The sequence below is a fragment of the Anolis carolinensis genome, unplaced genomic scaffold (assembly GCF_035594765.1).
Source record: "Anolis carolinensis isolate JA03-04 unplaced genomic scaffold, rAnoCar3.1.pri scaffold_7, whole genome shotgun sequence".
NCBI lineage: Eukaryota > Metazoa > Chordata > Lepidosauria > Squamata > Dactyloidae > Anolis > Anolis carolinensis.
Genome location: NW_026943818.1, coordinates 2,039,503 through 2,056,175, shown reverse-complemented (window position 1 = coordinate 2,056,175; position 16,673 = coordinate 2,039,503). Strand labels below are relative to the sequence as shown.

The following is a 16,673-nucleotide window of genomic DNA, read 5'->3' as shown; positions in this document are numbered from 1 at the left end:
AAATATCTATTATATATATATATGTTATTGTTCTACAATATATTAGTATATATAAATACACTAAATATATACACACCATAAGTATATACACACAATATATATATGTGTGTGTATATGTATATATGTGTGTGTGTTTGTGTGCTATTAACTTATACCGTAATGTATTATATACAGTAACTAGCTGTGCCCGGCCACGCGTTGCTGTGGTGAAGTCTGGTGGTATGGGAAATAAAGTATTGAGGAATTGGTGGTAGTTAAGGTCAAGGGTAAAGGTTTTCTCCTGACATTAAGTCCAGTTGTGTCCGACTGCACACTGAAGTGGATTACATGGCAGTGTGGAGTCAAGATAATCCAGTTCAAAGCAGATAATATAAGATTATAAATGGGTTATATAGCTGTGTGGAAGGGCCTTGAGTCTACACTGCCATATAATCCAGTTAAAATCAGATAATCAGTGTGGAAGAGGCCTAAGTGAGGCCTAACTCTGCCTGTCCCCTGGGCTGAGTAGGTTGCTAGGGGACCAAGTGGGCAGAGATTAGCCCTCTAAATGGCAGCAATTGGATAAAAACAATTATTCCTTTCCCTCTAATTAGGACTTTATTTTTCTTTTCTTTTTGTTGTATTAACCTAGAGGCGTGGATGATGGGTTGTGTTGTCAAATTTCGAGGTTGGGGGGCCTGTAGTTTTGTTGTTTTGTCCGCTGCCCTGATGCCATCACTCTTTTATATATATAGATAACATCTATAAATTGTGTCCACTCCTCAGAGCCACTGGATTCCACTCTGCTCCAACTGGGGAAACTGGGGAATACAAAACCCAGCGGTTCCCTTTCTCCTGCGCTCGGCCACGTGGAGGCAACAGAAGGATGGGACTACAACTCCCGGCGTGCTTTGCGGGGTTGTTATTCTTGCTACCCTGGCGCGCCGCCTACAGGCCAGCCGTTGCAGTGCAGGACGAAGGAGGCCTTCGAGCAGCGTCCATTGAGTGTGTGTTGCTGGAAAGACTACAGATCCCGGCGTGCTTTGTGGGGCGGGCGTGTCTCTCGGGCTCCTCCTGCCGGGCGGTGCGGGCATTGCGGGCTGCACCGCATCAGCCTCCATCCTCATTGCGCCGCATCGCAACCGGGCGCCCTTTTTTTGGCTCCTGGAAGAGGAAGAGGAGGAGGAGGAGGAGGAGGAGGAAGGAGGAGCCTCCCGATCAGGAGATCCAAGCCAGCGGCCCTCGCCTCCTTTATTTATTTATTGATGCCTCTTATTTATTTGCCATCCGGATCCAGCCCGAGAACAAGCCCAGCAGCATCCGCAGCACCTGGGGAGCCAGGAGGTGAGTGCTCGTGCGGACGCTGCGGGACCAAACCGGGTTAAGCCTGCCTCCGAAAGAGGGAGCAAAAAACCCTCTCTGAATCAGGGTTGTTGTATGTCTTTCGGGCTGTGTGGCCATGTTCCAGAAGCATTCTCTCCTGACGTTTCGCCCACATCTATGGCAGGCATCCTCACAACCTCTGAGGATGCCTGCCATAGATGTGGGCGAAACGTCAGGAGAGAATGCTTCTGGAACATGGCCACACAGCCCGAAAGACATACAACAACCCTGTGATCCCGGCCATGAAAGCCTTCGACAACACCTTTCTGAATCATTGAATCATCTAGAATCACTGCACTGTAGAATTAACTCGGTTTGGTACCGCTTTAACTGGCCTTGCTCTAATGCAATGGGACCCTGGGAGATTTAGTTTCGCAAGGGCCTCATCATCTCTCCCCCTCACCCAAGCGGTACCAAACCGCATTAATTCTCCAGTGCAGATGCACCCAGGGAGAGGATTGCATTGGTTTTGAGTGTCAGCTTCTATGTCCTATTTATATTTCTTTTATTGGTTGGTATATTATTGTTGCTATTATTATTACAGTAGAGTCTCACTTATCCAAGCTAAACGGGCCGGCAGAAGCCTGGATAAGTGAATATCTTGGATAATAAGGAGGCATTAAGGAAAAGCCTATTAAACATCAAATTAGGTTATGATTTTACAAATTAAGCACCAAAACATCATGTTATACAACAAATTTGACAGAAAAAGTAGTTCAATACACATTAATGCTATGTAGTAATTATTGTATTTACGAATTTAGCACCAAAATATCATGGTGTATTGAAAGCATTGACTACAAAAATGCGTTGGATAATCCAGAACGTTGGATAAGCGAGTGTTGGATAAGTGAGACTCTACTGTATTATTAACATATGGCTAATTGGAGGCCTGTTTATGTTTATTTATCATTTGATTTATTATTATTATTATTATTATTAACATGTCTAATTGGAGGCCTATTTATGTTTATTCTATTTATCGGTTGAATTATTATTATTATTATTATTAACATGTCTAATTGGTGGCCTGTTTATGTTTATTTATCAGTTGATTTATTATTATTATTATTAACATGGCTAATTGGAGGCCTGTTTATGTTTATTTATCAGTTGATTTATTATTATTATTATTATTATTATTATTATTATTAACCTGGCTAATTGGAGGCCTATTTATGTTCTATTTATTGGTTTATATTATTATTATTATTATTATTATTATTATTATTATTATTATTATTTTCATGTCAGGAGCAACTGGAGTTGTTATTACTATTAACATGGCTATTTGGAGGCCTATTTATGTTTATTCTATTTATCGGTTGAATTATTATTATTATTATTATTATTTCATGTCAGGAGCAACTGGAGTTGTTATTATTGCTATTAACATGGCTATTTGGAGGCCTATATATGCTTATTCTATTTATCAGTTGATTTATTATTATTATTATTATTAACATGGCTATTTGGAGGCCTATTTATGTTTATTCTATTTATCAGTTGATTTATTATTATTATAATTAACATGGCTAATTGGAGGCCTATTTATGTTTATTCTATTTATTGGTTGATATTATTATTATTATTATTATTATTATTTTCAAATAATATTTTATTCATTGGTTGATGTTACTATAATATTATTATAAACACAAATATTATTTTCAACACATGGGTCACCAGAGGCCTGTTTAGGTTTATTCTACTGATTGCTTGATAATATTAGAATAATATGATAACATTCAACTTATGGCTTCATAATACTACAATAATAACATGACAATATTCCACTTATTGCTTGATAATATTAGAATTATAATGTGATAATATTCTACTAATTGTTTGATAATGTTAGAATAATAATATAACAATAAATAACACACACACACACACACACATATATATATATATATAATAAAGGGAGGTATAATTAAACATAATAATAATGATAATAATAATAATAATAATAATAATAGATACATAGCTGCTTTGAGTCTCCTTCGGGGGAGCTAAAGCTGGGGATAATAATAATAATAATAATAATAATAATAATAATAATAATAATAGATATATAGCCGCTTTGAGTCTCCTTCAGGGGAGATAAAGTGAGGTATAACTAAATATAATAATAATATAATAGACACATAGCCGCTTTGAGTCTCCTTCGGGAGAGATAAAGAAGGGAATAATAATAATAATAATAATAATACTAATAATAATAATAATAATAATAGATACATAGCCGCTTTGAGTCTCCTTCAGGGGAGATAAAGTGAGGTATAACTAAATATAATAATAATATAATAGACACATAGCCGCTTTGAGTCTCCTTTGGGAGAGATAAAGCAGGGTATAATAATAATAATAATAATAATAATAATAATAGATACATAGCCGCTTTGTGTCTCCTTCTGGAGAGATAAAGTGAGGTATAACTAAATATTATAATAATAATAATAATAATAATAATAATAATAATAGATACATAGCCACTTTGAGTCTCCTTCAGGGAAGATAAAGTGAGGTATAACTAAATATAATAATAATATAATAGACACATAGCTGCTTTGTGTCTCCTTCGGGAGAGATAAAGCAGGGAATAATAATAATAATAATAATAATAATAATAATAATAATAATAATAATAATAGACACTTGGGAAGTGTTTGACTTGCGATTTTGTGATATGAAATCCAGCATATCTATCTTGTTTGCTGTGTCATAATAAAATAATAATAATAGATACATAGCTGCTTTGAGTCTCCTTTGGGAGAGATAAAGTGAAGTATAACTAAATATAATAATAGATACATAGCTGCTTTGAGTGTCCTCAGAGGGAGATAAAGCAGGGTATGATAATAATAATAATAATAATAATAATAATAATAATAATAATAATAATAATAATAATAATGATAGTATCTATGGGACCCCAGCCCTTTTGGGGCAAAGAAGGCACGAGAACCTTGCAAAACTACAACTCCCTAATAAATAATAATATCCTGGGAGTTGTAGTTTTGCAAGGTTCTCGTGCCTTCTTAGATTGCATAGATTGCAACTCCCGGGATCCATTGAGCCATGGCAATTGAAGCGGTGTCAAACTGCATTAATGCCACAGTGTAGATGCTACCTTTGTTTTAGGGCAGGAGGGGAGGGCTGGGATCCAATGCCTTGCGTTGATGCTCAAGGTGCCTCCCACCTTTCACCCACCTGGCTCTGATGGGGTTTTTGGGGGAAATGTGCAACGTTATCAGGCCAATGAAGCATTATCGCCCCTTGGCAGGGACACCGTGTGCATTTGGCTCCAGAAAGTTGGGTTTCACAGTGAAACGGCAATAGGAAGGCATGCGAGAGAAAGATAAATAAGCCAATCTCTGCATGGCTTTTCAAGCAGGGTGTCTATCCTTATTCTGGGAAACAATAGTCAGATACTAAGCGAGCAGAAGAAAGGTAATTTCCTCCGTGTTGTCCAAAGCTTTCAGGGCTGGGTAATAATAATAGTAATAGTAATAATTGTAATAATATTAATAATACTAATAGTAATAAAAGCAATAATAATAATATTATTGTCAGAGAAAGGTAATAATAATAGTAGTAGATAAAGGTAAAGGTTTCCCCTGACGTTAAGTCCAGTCATGTCTGACTCTGGGGGTTGGGACTCATCTCCATTTCTAAGCCCAAGAGCCGGCGTTGTCCATAGACACCTCCAAGGTCATGTGGCCACTGGCATGACTGCATGGAGCGCCGTTACCTTCCCGCCAGAGCGGTACCTATTGATCTACTCACATTGGCATGTTTTCAAACTGCTAGGTTGGCAGAAGCTGGAGCTAACAACGGGCGCTCACTCCACTCCCGGGATTTGAACCTGGGACCTTTCAATCTGCAAGTTCAGCAGCTCAGTGCTTTAACACACTTTGCCACCGGGACACAATAATAGTAGTAGTAATAGTAATAACAATTGTAATCATACTAACAGTAATACTAATAGTAATAAAAGCAATAGTAATAATAATAATAGCAGTAGCAATCATAATAGTAATACAGTACAGTCTCACTTATCCAAGACTCGCTTATCCAAGGTTCTGGATTATCCAATGCATTTTTGTAGTCAATGTTTTCAATATATCATGATACTTTGGTGCTAAATTTGTAAATACAGTAATTACAACATAACTGATGTTATGTTGTAATTACTGTATTTATAAATTTAGCACTGAGTACTGAACTACTTTTTCTGTCAAATTTGTTGTATAACATGAAGTTTTGGTGCTTAATAGGCTTTTCCTTAATCCCTCCTTATTATCCAAGATATTCGCTTATCCAAGGTTCTGCCAGCCCGTTTAGCTTGGATAAGTGAGACTGTACTGTAATACTAATAGCAATAAAAGCAATAATAATAATAATATTCTTGCCAGAGAAAGGTAATAATAGTAGTAGTAATAGTAATAATAATTGTAATAATACTAACAGCAATACTAATACAGTAGAGTCATTTATCCAACACTCGCTTATCCAACATTCTGGATTATCCAATGCATTTTTGTAGTCAAATGTTTTCAATACATCGTGATTTTGGTGCTAAATTCGTAAATACAGTAATTACTACATAGCATTACTACATATTGAGCTACTTTTGCTGACAAATTTGTTGTACAACATGATGTTTTGGTGCTTAATTTGTAAAATCATAACCTAATTTGATGTTTAATAAGCTTTTCTTTAATCCCTCCTTATTATCCAACATATTCGCTTATCCAAGGTTCTGCCGGCCCGTTTAGTTTGGATAAGTGAGACTACTGTGTGTGTGTGTGTGTGTATATATATATATACACACACATATATACATACACACATACACATATATATTATTTATATATAAATATTGTGTGTATTTATATTTATATTTGTTATTTATATAATATACTGTAGAACAATGATATATATATATAGTGTATGTATATATAATTTATATTTTATTTATATATTGTAGAACAATAACGTGTGTGTGTGTGTGTGTGTGTGTGTGTATATAATGTTTGTATTGTGTATTGAACTACTTTTTCTGTCAAATTTGTTGTATAACATGATGTTTGATGTTTAATAGACTTTTTTTAATCCCTCCTTATTATCCAACATATTCGCTTATCCAACATTCTGCCGGCCCGTTTATGTTGGATAAGTGAGACTCTACTGTAGTAATAAAAGCAACAGTAATAATAATAATAGCAGTAGCAATCATAATAGTAATAATGCCCCATCTATGGCATGTCTTGGCATATGAGTTTGGAGCAGTGAATGCTTCCATGACTTGTTTCCTTATTGTTTTCCTCCAGCCATGGTGAAGAGAAAAAGCAGGGTAATAATAATAACAACAACAACAACAATAGTAATAATAATAATGCCCCATCTATGGCATGTCTTGGCATATGAGTTCGGAGCAGCGAATGCTTCCATAACTTGTTTCCCTATTGTTTTCCTCCAGCCATGGTGAAGAGAAAAAGCAGGGTAATAATAATAACAACAACAACAATAGTAATAATAATAATGCCCCATCTATGGCATGTCTTGGCATATGAGTTCGGAGCAGTGAATGCTTCCATGACTTGTTTCCTTATTGTTTTCCTCCAGCCATGGTGAAGAGAAAAAGCAGGGTAATAATAACAACAACAACAACAGTAATAATAATAATGCCCCATCTATGGCATGTCTTGGCATATGAGTTTGGAGCAGCGAATGCTTCCATAACTTGTTTCCCTTGTGTTTTCCTCCAGCCATGGTGAAGAGAAAAAGCAGGGTAATAATAACAACAACAACAACAGTAATAATAATAATGCCCCATCTATGGCATGTCTTGGCATATGAGTTCGGAGCAGCGAATGCTTCCATAACTTGTTTCCCTATTGTTTTCCTCCAGCCATGGTGAAGAGAAAAAGCAGGGTAATAATAACAACAACAACAACAGTAATAATAATAATGCCCCATCTATGGCATGTCTTGGCATATGAGTTTGGAGCAGTGAATGCTTCCATAACTTGTTTCCCTAGTGTTTTCCTCCAGCCATGGTGAAGAGAAAAAGCAGGGTAATAATAACAACAACAACAACAGTAATAATAATAATGCCCCATCTATGGCATGTCTTGGCATATGAGTTCGGAGCAGCGAATGCTTCCATAACTTGTTTCCCTAGTGTTTTCCTCCAGCCATGGTGAAGAGAAAAAGCAGGGTAATAGTACTAATAATAGTACAGTAGTAGTAATAATAACAATAATAGTAATAATAATAATGTCCCCTTGGCATATGAGTTAGGGATTTGAATGCTTCCATATTTTGTCTCTGGAGGATGCTATGCTTCTATTTCCATCCCTGCCGTCTCGGGCAAAAGCAAACTCCCGGCTTGTCTGTTCGTTTTTTTTTGGCCAGCTTGCTACTCTGACGTTGCTCGACCCGGTTGTCGTTCCGTCCGCAAAAGTGTGAAGAAAGAAAGAGGGAGCTTTGTGGCTGCGGTTGCATTGTTCAAAGCTGCCGTACCGGTTTTTGGTTGGGAAGGTTTGATTCCAACCCCGATAGTTGTCTGTAGGTGGAAATGCCTTTTGCTTTTCGGAACGAGGCCCGGGAAAGGGAAGAGGTGGAAAAGGAACCAGCCTCGCTTCCGTCATTGAGGTTTCTTTTGGGCCGTCCGTGGGATCTATCTATCTATCTATCCATAGGATCCCTTCCCATCAGCTTTCTTCACCATCCAGCTTTCGCAACCAGGTATCGAAATCGGAAACATGAAAGCACGGGTGATCCTGGTGTTGTTATTTTATTTACAGTTGAGGAGCCTAACTCCCATCTTTCATCACTCACTGCCTTTCCGTCGTAATCATCTGCATCGAGGACATCTAATATCCGTTGAGATTGAGATCTGGGCCAAGGTATTGCTTGGACATGGTGCCACTCGTCAAGGCACACTTTTGGTTTTGTGTCATTGCATCGTTATCAAGAGCTTTAATACCGATTTAACCGCCTGTGGAGTCCTGGGAGGCGTAGTTTGGTGAGGGACTTGGTCTTAGAAGTGTCCGCACTGGACATTTATAGCTAAGACTAGCTGTGCCCGGCCACGCGTTGCTGTGGCGAATTATAGTGGTATGGGAAATTGGTGGTAGTTAAGGTAAAGGTTTTCCCCTGACATTAAGTCCAGTCGTGTCTGACTCTGGCGGTTGGGGCTCATCTCCATTTCTAAGCCAAAGAGCTGGCGTTGTCCGTAGACTCCTCCAAGGTCATGTGTGGGCAGAGCTTAGCCTTCTAACTGGCAGCAATTGGATAAAAACAAGTCTTCCTCTCCCTCTAATTAGGACTTTATTTTTCTTTTCTTTTTGTTGTATCAACCTGGAGGCATGGATGATGGGTTGTGTTATCAAATTTCGAGGTTGGGGAGCCTTTAGTTTTGTTGTTTTGTCGGTCGCCGGGATTCCATCACTCTTTTATATATATAGATATGCCCATCAGGGGATCATTGACGTAGGATTTTTTTTTTCTCAGAAATTATAATGTTAGATTTCCCGTAATTGATTTTTATGTAGGTCATTCTGTGAGCAATGGAATTTCTTTAATAGGTGATTTAGTCCTACCCTGGAGCTCGCAATGATGGCGGTATCATCAGCATAGAGCAATAAGGGGCTTCTCCTTGCTCCAAGTTCAGACTCACCTGTTGCCATTGCTCTGGACTTAATTCACCAATTGAAGAATGGTAAAGCCCCGGGCACTGATAACGTCCCTGAACTCATTAAAACTAACCAACACTGGTGGGCACCTTGACTAGTTGTCCTATTCACTAAGATCAGTATCACAGGCAAAATTCCTGTTAGCGGGAATAATAATAATAACTTTTATAGTAATAACTTTATTTTTATACCCCGCCCCGTCTCCCCGGCGGGACTCGGAGCGGCTTACATGGGGCCATGCCCGATACAACAATACAATAACAGCAATAAAACAATAAAACAAATAGCGCATCAATAAAACATCAACATCAGTAAAACAATAATAAAAATCAGCATCAAGGTCTTATTTTCATGGGATGTCTTATTTTCAGGGAAACGGAGTATCTATTATTAGAATTTATGGTGATGACGATGACGAGATGCTTATTTATACTCTGCTTTTTCTGTCCACAAGGAAACCCAAAGCGGCTATGTATCTATTATTAAAAATTATTATTGTTATTATTATTATTGACACAAAGACAGAGTATGACACAGCAAACAAGATAGATATACTGGATTTCGTATCACAAAATTACAAGTCGAACACTTCCCAAGTGTTTAGGACTGTGTGATGTATTTTCGGATGATGCACGCAGATTATTATTATTAATATCATCATTATTATGCTTATTTATATTCTGCTTTTTTTGTCCACAAGGAAACCCAAAGCGGCTATGTATCTATTTTATTATTATTATTATTATTATTATTATTATTATTATTATTATTATTATTATTATTATGCTTATTTATACCCTGCTTTTCCTCTATACAAGGAAACCCAAAGCGGTTATGTATCTATTATTAGAATGTATTATTATTATTATTATTATTATTATTATTATTATTATTATGCTTATTTATACCCTGCTTTTTCTCTGCACAAGGAAATCAAAAACAGATATGTATCTATTATTATTATTATTATTATTATTATTATTATGCTTTATTTATACCCTGCTTTTTCTCTGCACAAGGAAACCCAAAGCGGCTATGTATCTATTATTAGAATGTATTCTTCTTCATGTTATTATTATTATTATGCTTATTTATACCCTGCTTTTCCTCTATACAAGGAAACCCAAAGCGGCTATGTATCTATTATTATTATTATTATTATTATTATTATTATTATTATTATTATTTTATTATGACACAGCAAACAGGATAGATATGCTGGATTTCACATTACAAAATCACAAGTGTCTAGGACTGTGTGATGGATTTTCGGATGATGCGTGCAGATCCCAGTAGGGTGGCCTTTTGCAGTTGGCAGATCGTAATTTTGTCAATGTCTATTGTTTCCAAATGCCGGCTGAGATCTTTTGGCACGGCAACCAATGTGCCCATCACCACCGGGACCACCTGCACTGGTTTCTGCCAGAGTCTTTATTATTATTATTATTATGCTTATTTATACCCTGCCTTTTCTCTGTACAAGGAAACCCGAAGCGGCTATGTATCTATTTTATTATTATTATTATTATTATTATTATTATTATTATTATTATTATTATTATGCTTATTTATACCCTGCTTTTTCTGTACAAGGAAACCCAAAGCAACTATGTATCTATTATTAGAATGTATTATTATTATTATTATTATTATTATTATCAACACAACGACGTTGTATGGCACAGCAAACAAGATAGATATGCTGGATTTCGTTTCGCAAAACCACAAGTCGAACTCTTCCCAAGTGTCTAGGACTGTGTGATGTATTTTCTGATGATGTGTGCAGATCCCAGTAGGGTGGCCTTTTGCAGTTGGCAGATGGTGATTTTGTCAATGTCTATTGTTTCCAAATGCCGGCTGAGATCTTTTGGCACGGCACCCAGTGTGCCCATCACCACCGGGACCACCTGTACTGGTTTCTGCCAGAGTCTTTGAAGTTCAATCTTGAGGTCCTGATAGCGGCTGAGTTTTTCCTGTTGTTTTTCATCTATGCGACTGTCACCTTATTATTATTATTATTATTATTATTATTATTATGCTTATTTATACCCTGCCTTTTCTCTGTACAAGGAAACCCGAAGCAACTATGTATCTATTATTAGAATGTATTATTATTATTATTATATTTTATTATGACACAGCAAACAAGATAGATATGCTGGATTTCATATCACAAAATCACAAGTCGAACACTTCCCAAGTGTCTAGGACTGTGTGATGTATTATTATTATTACTATTATTATTACTATTACTATTATTATGCTTATTTATACCCTGCTTTTTCTCTGCACAAGGAGACTCAAAGCCATTTATGGGACTCTCTAAACTGCAAATCCCATATCCAACATTTCACAGCTGAAAACCAAGGCATGTCAGCAGTATTGGAAAACCACTTGGCGCAGGTTGCTTTTGCCTGAGTCTGCAGGGAAGGGCAAGATCATCCTACCCTAACAGGCAACCTTTGCATTATTGAACGAAAGGTTGAAATAAATCAGTGGTTCGTTTATAGAGAGGCAAAACAGGGGTGGGGGGGGGGGGCAATAAAATCAAAGGTCTCATTTGCGTAGCTAATAAATAATCCATGATTCAACAGCTTGGATGTGTACTTTCAGCAATGCCGAAGCCCTGCCCACGCTGGGATCGGGGCCAAGGCTACTGCCATTGCCTTTGCGCTGATAGCTTTTTGGGGTTAAGAGGAATATTCTGTGAAAAGTTTGAGGGGAAGATACAAGGGTATTATTGATAATTCTGGGACCTTTCCCAGGAGGAAATAATAATAATAATAATAATAATAATAATAATAATAATAATAATAATAATAATAATAATAGAATATAGGCAAGGAAGAATTACTCAACAGGACCAGGCGAATCATCTTTGCCCTTGGACTTGGTTCTTCTCTGAGCAGCCTTGTAATCTCCTTCCTCTTCAGGTTATGCTCTTTGTCGCTTTATCACAATTCGGGGAACGCACGGCAAAGCTGTGAGAGAGAGAAGAATTAGAGAGAGATCGGGACCTTGCCTTCCTTGAGGTAAGAATTTGTAGGGACACCTTTATTTTACGGGACAAAAAACGTTGGGTTGCTGTGAGTCCTTCGTGCTGTATGCCGATGTTCCCGTAGCATTCTTTCCTGACATTTCACCTGCATCCTGTGGCAGGCATCCTCAGAGGTTTGTTCAGAGGTCTGTTGGAAATGAGTCGCATTGACCTTCCAAGGCACAGATGAACATACTCCATGATCATTATGTATTCATATTAAATTATGTTATTAATATTATTATTATTGCAACGGATATACTCCATGACTATTATGTATTTATATTAAATTATGTTATCAATATTATTATTATTGCAACTGATTTATTCCATGACTATTATGTATTTATATTAAATTAAGTTATTAATATTATTATTATTGCAACGGATTTATTCCATGATACATAATAGTCATGGAATAAATCCGTTGCAATAATAATAATATTAATAACATAATTTAATATAAATACATAATTTATATTAAATTATGTTATTAATATTATTATTATTGCAACAGATTTATTCCATGACTATGATGTATTTATATTGAATTGTTATTAATAATATTATTGCAACGTATGTACTCCATGACTATGATGTATTTATACTGAATTGTTATTAATATTATTATTATTGCAATGTATGTACTCCATGACTATGATGTATTTATATTGAATTGTTTTTAATATTATTATTGCAACGTATTTACTCCATGACTATGATGTATTTATATTGAATTATGTTATTAATATTATTATTATTGCAGCGTATGTACTCCATGACTATGATGTATTTATACTGAATTGTTATTAATATTATTATTGCAACGAATGTACTCCATGACTATGATGCATTTATATTGAATTGTTTTTAATATTATTATTGCAATGAATGTACTCCATGACTATGATGTATTTATATTGAATTGTTTTTAATATTATTATTGCAACGTATGTACTCCATGACTATGATGTATTTATATTGAATTGTTATTAATATTATTATTATTATTGCAACATATGTACTCCATGACTATTATGTATTTATACTAGCTGTGCCCGGCCACGCGTTGGTGTGGCAAAGTGGTGGTGGTATTGGTTAAAAATTGTTGTGTAATTTTTATTTGACGTTATTTGCATTTTTTATTAAGTTTATTGTAAGTTATCTTTTTATTTATTATATTTTATTATTTTCTTGTATTATTTTTAGTTATTTTCTGTTATAGTATTTTATTGTATTAATTTTTAGTGTTTATTATTATTTTTTATTGGGTTGCTAGGAGACCAAGTTGGAGGAGCTTAGCCTTCTAACTGGCAGCAATTGGATAAAAGCAATTATTCCTCTCTCTCAAATTAGGACTTTATTTTTCTTTTCTTTTTGTTGTATCAACCTAGAGGCGTGGATGATGGGTTGTGTTGTCAAATTTTGAGGTTGGGGGGCCTGTAGTTTTGTTGTTTTGTGGGTCGCCATGATGCCATCACTCTTTTATATATATAGACTAGCTGTGCCCTGCTACGCGTTGCTGTGGCCAATTGGAATTGCAGTGAATAGCCTTGCTGCTTCAAAGCCTGGCCATTTTCTACTAGGGATGTGTAGTTTGTTTGTAAGAACGTAGAGACGTGGATGAGGGGTTGTGTTGTCAATTTTCTAGGTTGGGGGGCCTTTAGTTTTGTTGTTTTGCCCGGTGGAGCGATGCCATTCTCCTTTTATATATATAGATGTTATTAATATTATTATTATTATTGCAACGGATGTACTCCATGACTATTATGTATTTATATTGAATTATTATTGCAACGTATGTACTCCATGACTATTATGTAATTATATTGAATAATGTTATTAATATTATTATTTTATTATTATGATTATGATGGTTACTACTGCAAAGGCTATGTGGCCATCTGTTGGGGGTGCTTTGATTGTGCTTTTGATTGGCAAAATAAAGGGGTCTGGACTGGTTGGTCTTTGAGGTTGCTATTATTATTATTATTATTATTATTATTATTATTATTATTATTATTATTATTATTATTTTATTATGACACAGCAAACAAGATAGACATGCTGGGTTTCGTATCACAAAACCACAAGTCGAACACTTCCCAAGTGTCTAGGACTGTGTGATGTATTTTCGGATGATGCGTGCAGATCCTAGTAGGGTGGCCTTTTGCAGTTGGCAGATTGTAATTTTGTCAATGTCTGTTGTTTCCAAATGCTGGCTGAGATCTTTTGGCACAGCACCCAGTGTGCCCATCACCACCGGGACCACCTGCACTGGTTTCTGCCAGAGTCTTTGAAGTTCAGTCTTGAGGTCCTGATAGCGGCTGAGTTTTTCCTGTTGTTTTTCGTCAATGCGACTGTCACCTGGGATGGCAACATCAATGATCCAAACCTTTTTCTTTTCCACAACTGTGATGTCTGGTGTGTTGTGTTCCAGAACTTTGTCAGTCTGGATTCGGAAGTCCCACAGTATCTTTGCGTGCTCATTTTCCAATACTTTTGCAGGTTTGTGATCCCACCAGTTCTTTGCTGCTGGGAGGTGGTACTTGAGGCATAAGTTCCAATGAATCATTTGGGCCACATAGTTGTGCCTCTGTTTGTAGTCTGTCTGTGCAATTTTCTTACAGCAGCTGAGGATATGATCCATGGTTTCGTTGGTTTCCTTGCACAGTCTGCATTTTGGGTCATCAGCTGATTTTTCAATCTTGGCCTTAATTGCATTATTATTATTATTATTATTATTATTATTATTATTATTGCAAAGGCTGGATGGCCCTTTGCTGAAATACTGTTAGCCCGATCCTGTAATATAAGATAATATAAAAACAATAAACTTTTGCCCTCTCTTCTCTTCCAGGCCAAGATGCTTCGCTTCCTGGCGCTCCTCCTCCTCCTGGTCGTTTTCCGCTTCTTCCTGGACTTGCCTTGGATCCAAGTCATCCCAGCCATCCTCATATTTTACTTGGGATCCGGAGGGTGGAAGTTCCTTCGCATCGTCGTCAAGACAGCCAAGCGGGATATCATGTACGTAGCCCATGCTCCAGTTTTTCAATGAATATTTCATCGACTCTCGACCAAGTCAACATACTTTGCGGCACTAAAACAAAGTTTCTGGAGTAGAAGAACTCCGGAACATTTTTCCAATTGTGTTACAGAGTGTTATAAAATAATATTAATATAGAATTAAATATAAATAAATCATATTCATTGAGCATGTCAGTTGCAACACACAGCGGGCGTAATGAATTGTTATAAAAATAATATTAATATAGAATTAAATATAAATAAATCATATTCATTGAGCATGTCAGTTGCAACACACAGCAGGCGTAATGAATTGTTACAAAAATAATATTAATATAGAATTAAATATAAATAAATCATATTCATAGAGTACATCTGTTGCAACACACGACCAATGGAAATGTATTGAATAATAAATTGTCAATACTAATAACGTTATATTAATATTTAATTAAGTATAATTAAATAGTATTAATAGAATACGTCTGCTGCAACACATGACAGGCGTATTGAATTGCAAAATAATATTAATTAGATATAAATAGCATTCATTGAGTATGTCTGTTGCAACGCGTAACCGGTGTGTTGAGTTGTAAAACAATAATAATATTAATAACATAATTCAATATAAATACTTAATAGCCATGGAGTACATCAGTTGCAATAATAATAATAATAATTCCTAGACACTTGGGAAGTGTTCAACTTGTGATTTTGTGATACGAAATCCAGCATATCTATCTTGTTTGCTGTGTCATAATAAAATAATAATTCAATATAAATATATAATAGTCATGGAGTACATCCATTGCAATAATAATAATAATAATTTAAAAAAATTCATGTCAGGAGCAACCGGAGTTGCTTCTGGAGTGAGAGAATTGGCCGTCTGCAAGGACGTTGCCCAGGGGACGCCCGGATGTTTTGATGTTTTACCATCCTTGTGGGAGGTTTCTCTCATGTCCCCGCATGGAGCTGGAGCTGATAGAGGGAGCTCATCCGCGCTCTCCCCGAGTGGGATTTGAACTTGGCAGCCTTCAGGTCAGCAAGCCAACCTTCAAGTCACAAGGCTTTTATCCCCTAGGCCACTGGAGGCTCCTATTCAATATAAATACATAATAGTCATGGGGTTCATCCGTTGCAATAATAATAATAATAACATAATTCAATATAAATACATAATAATCATGGAATACATCCATTGCAATAATTAAAATATTAATAACAATTCAATATAAATACAAGTCATGGAGTACATCTGTTACAATAATAATATTAATAATATAATCTATATATATAAATGAGTGATGGCATCACGGCGACCAACAAAACAACAAAATTACAGGCACCCCAACCTCGAAATTTGACAACACAACCCATCACCCACACCTCTAGGTTGATATAACAAAAAGAAAAGAAAAATAAAGTCCTAATTAGAGGGAGAGCAATAATTGTTTTTATCCAATTGCTGCCAGTTAGAGGACTAATCTCTGCCCACTCCTAGCAACCAACTCAGCCCAAGGGACAGGCAGACTTAG

General features: G+C 36.1%; 1 protein-coding gene across 1 annotated transcript in view; it reads left to right on the top strand.

Annotated features, from left to right (window-relative positions):
• Positions 1-1,081: 1,081 nt before the first annotated feature.
• Positions 1,082-16,673, top strand: part of slc27a4 (solute carrier family 27 member 4) — a 30,542-nt gene continuing 14,950 nt past the window's right edge. Inside the window, exons 1-3 of the mRNA XM_062959427.1 lie at positions 1,082-1,323; positions 12,005-12,103; positions 14,969-15,135. Coding sequence (XP_062815497.1) covers positions 14,975-15,135 — 161 coding nt within the window. The 5' untranslated portion in view covers positions 1,082-1,323; positions 12,005-12,103; positions 14,969-14,974. The remainder of the gene's footprint in view (positions 1,324-12,004; positions 12,104-14,968; positions 15,136-16,673) is intronic.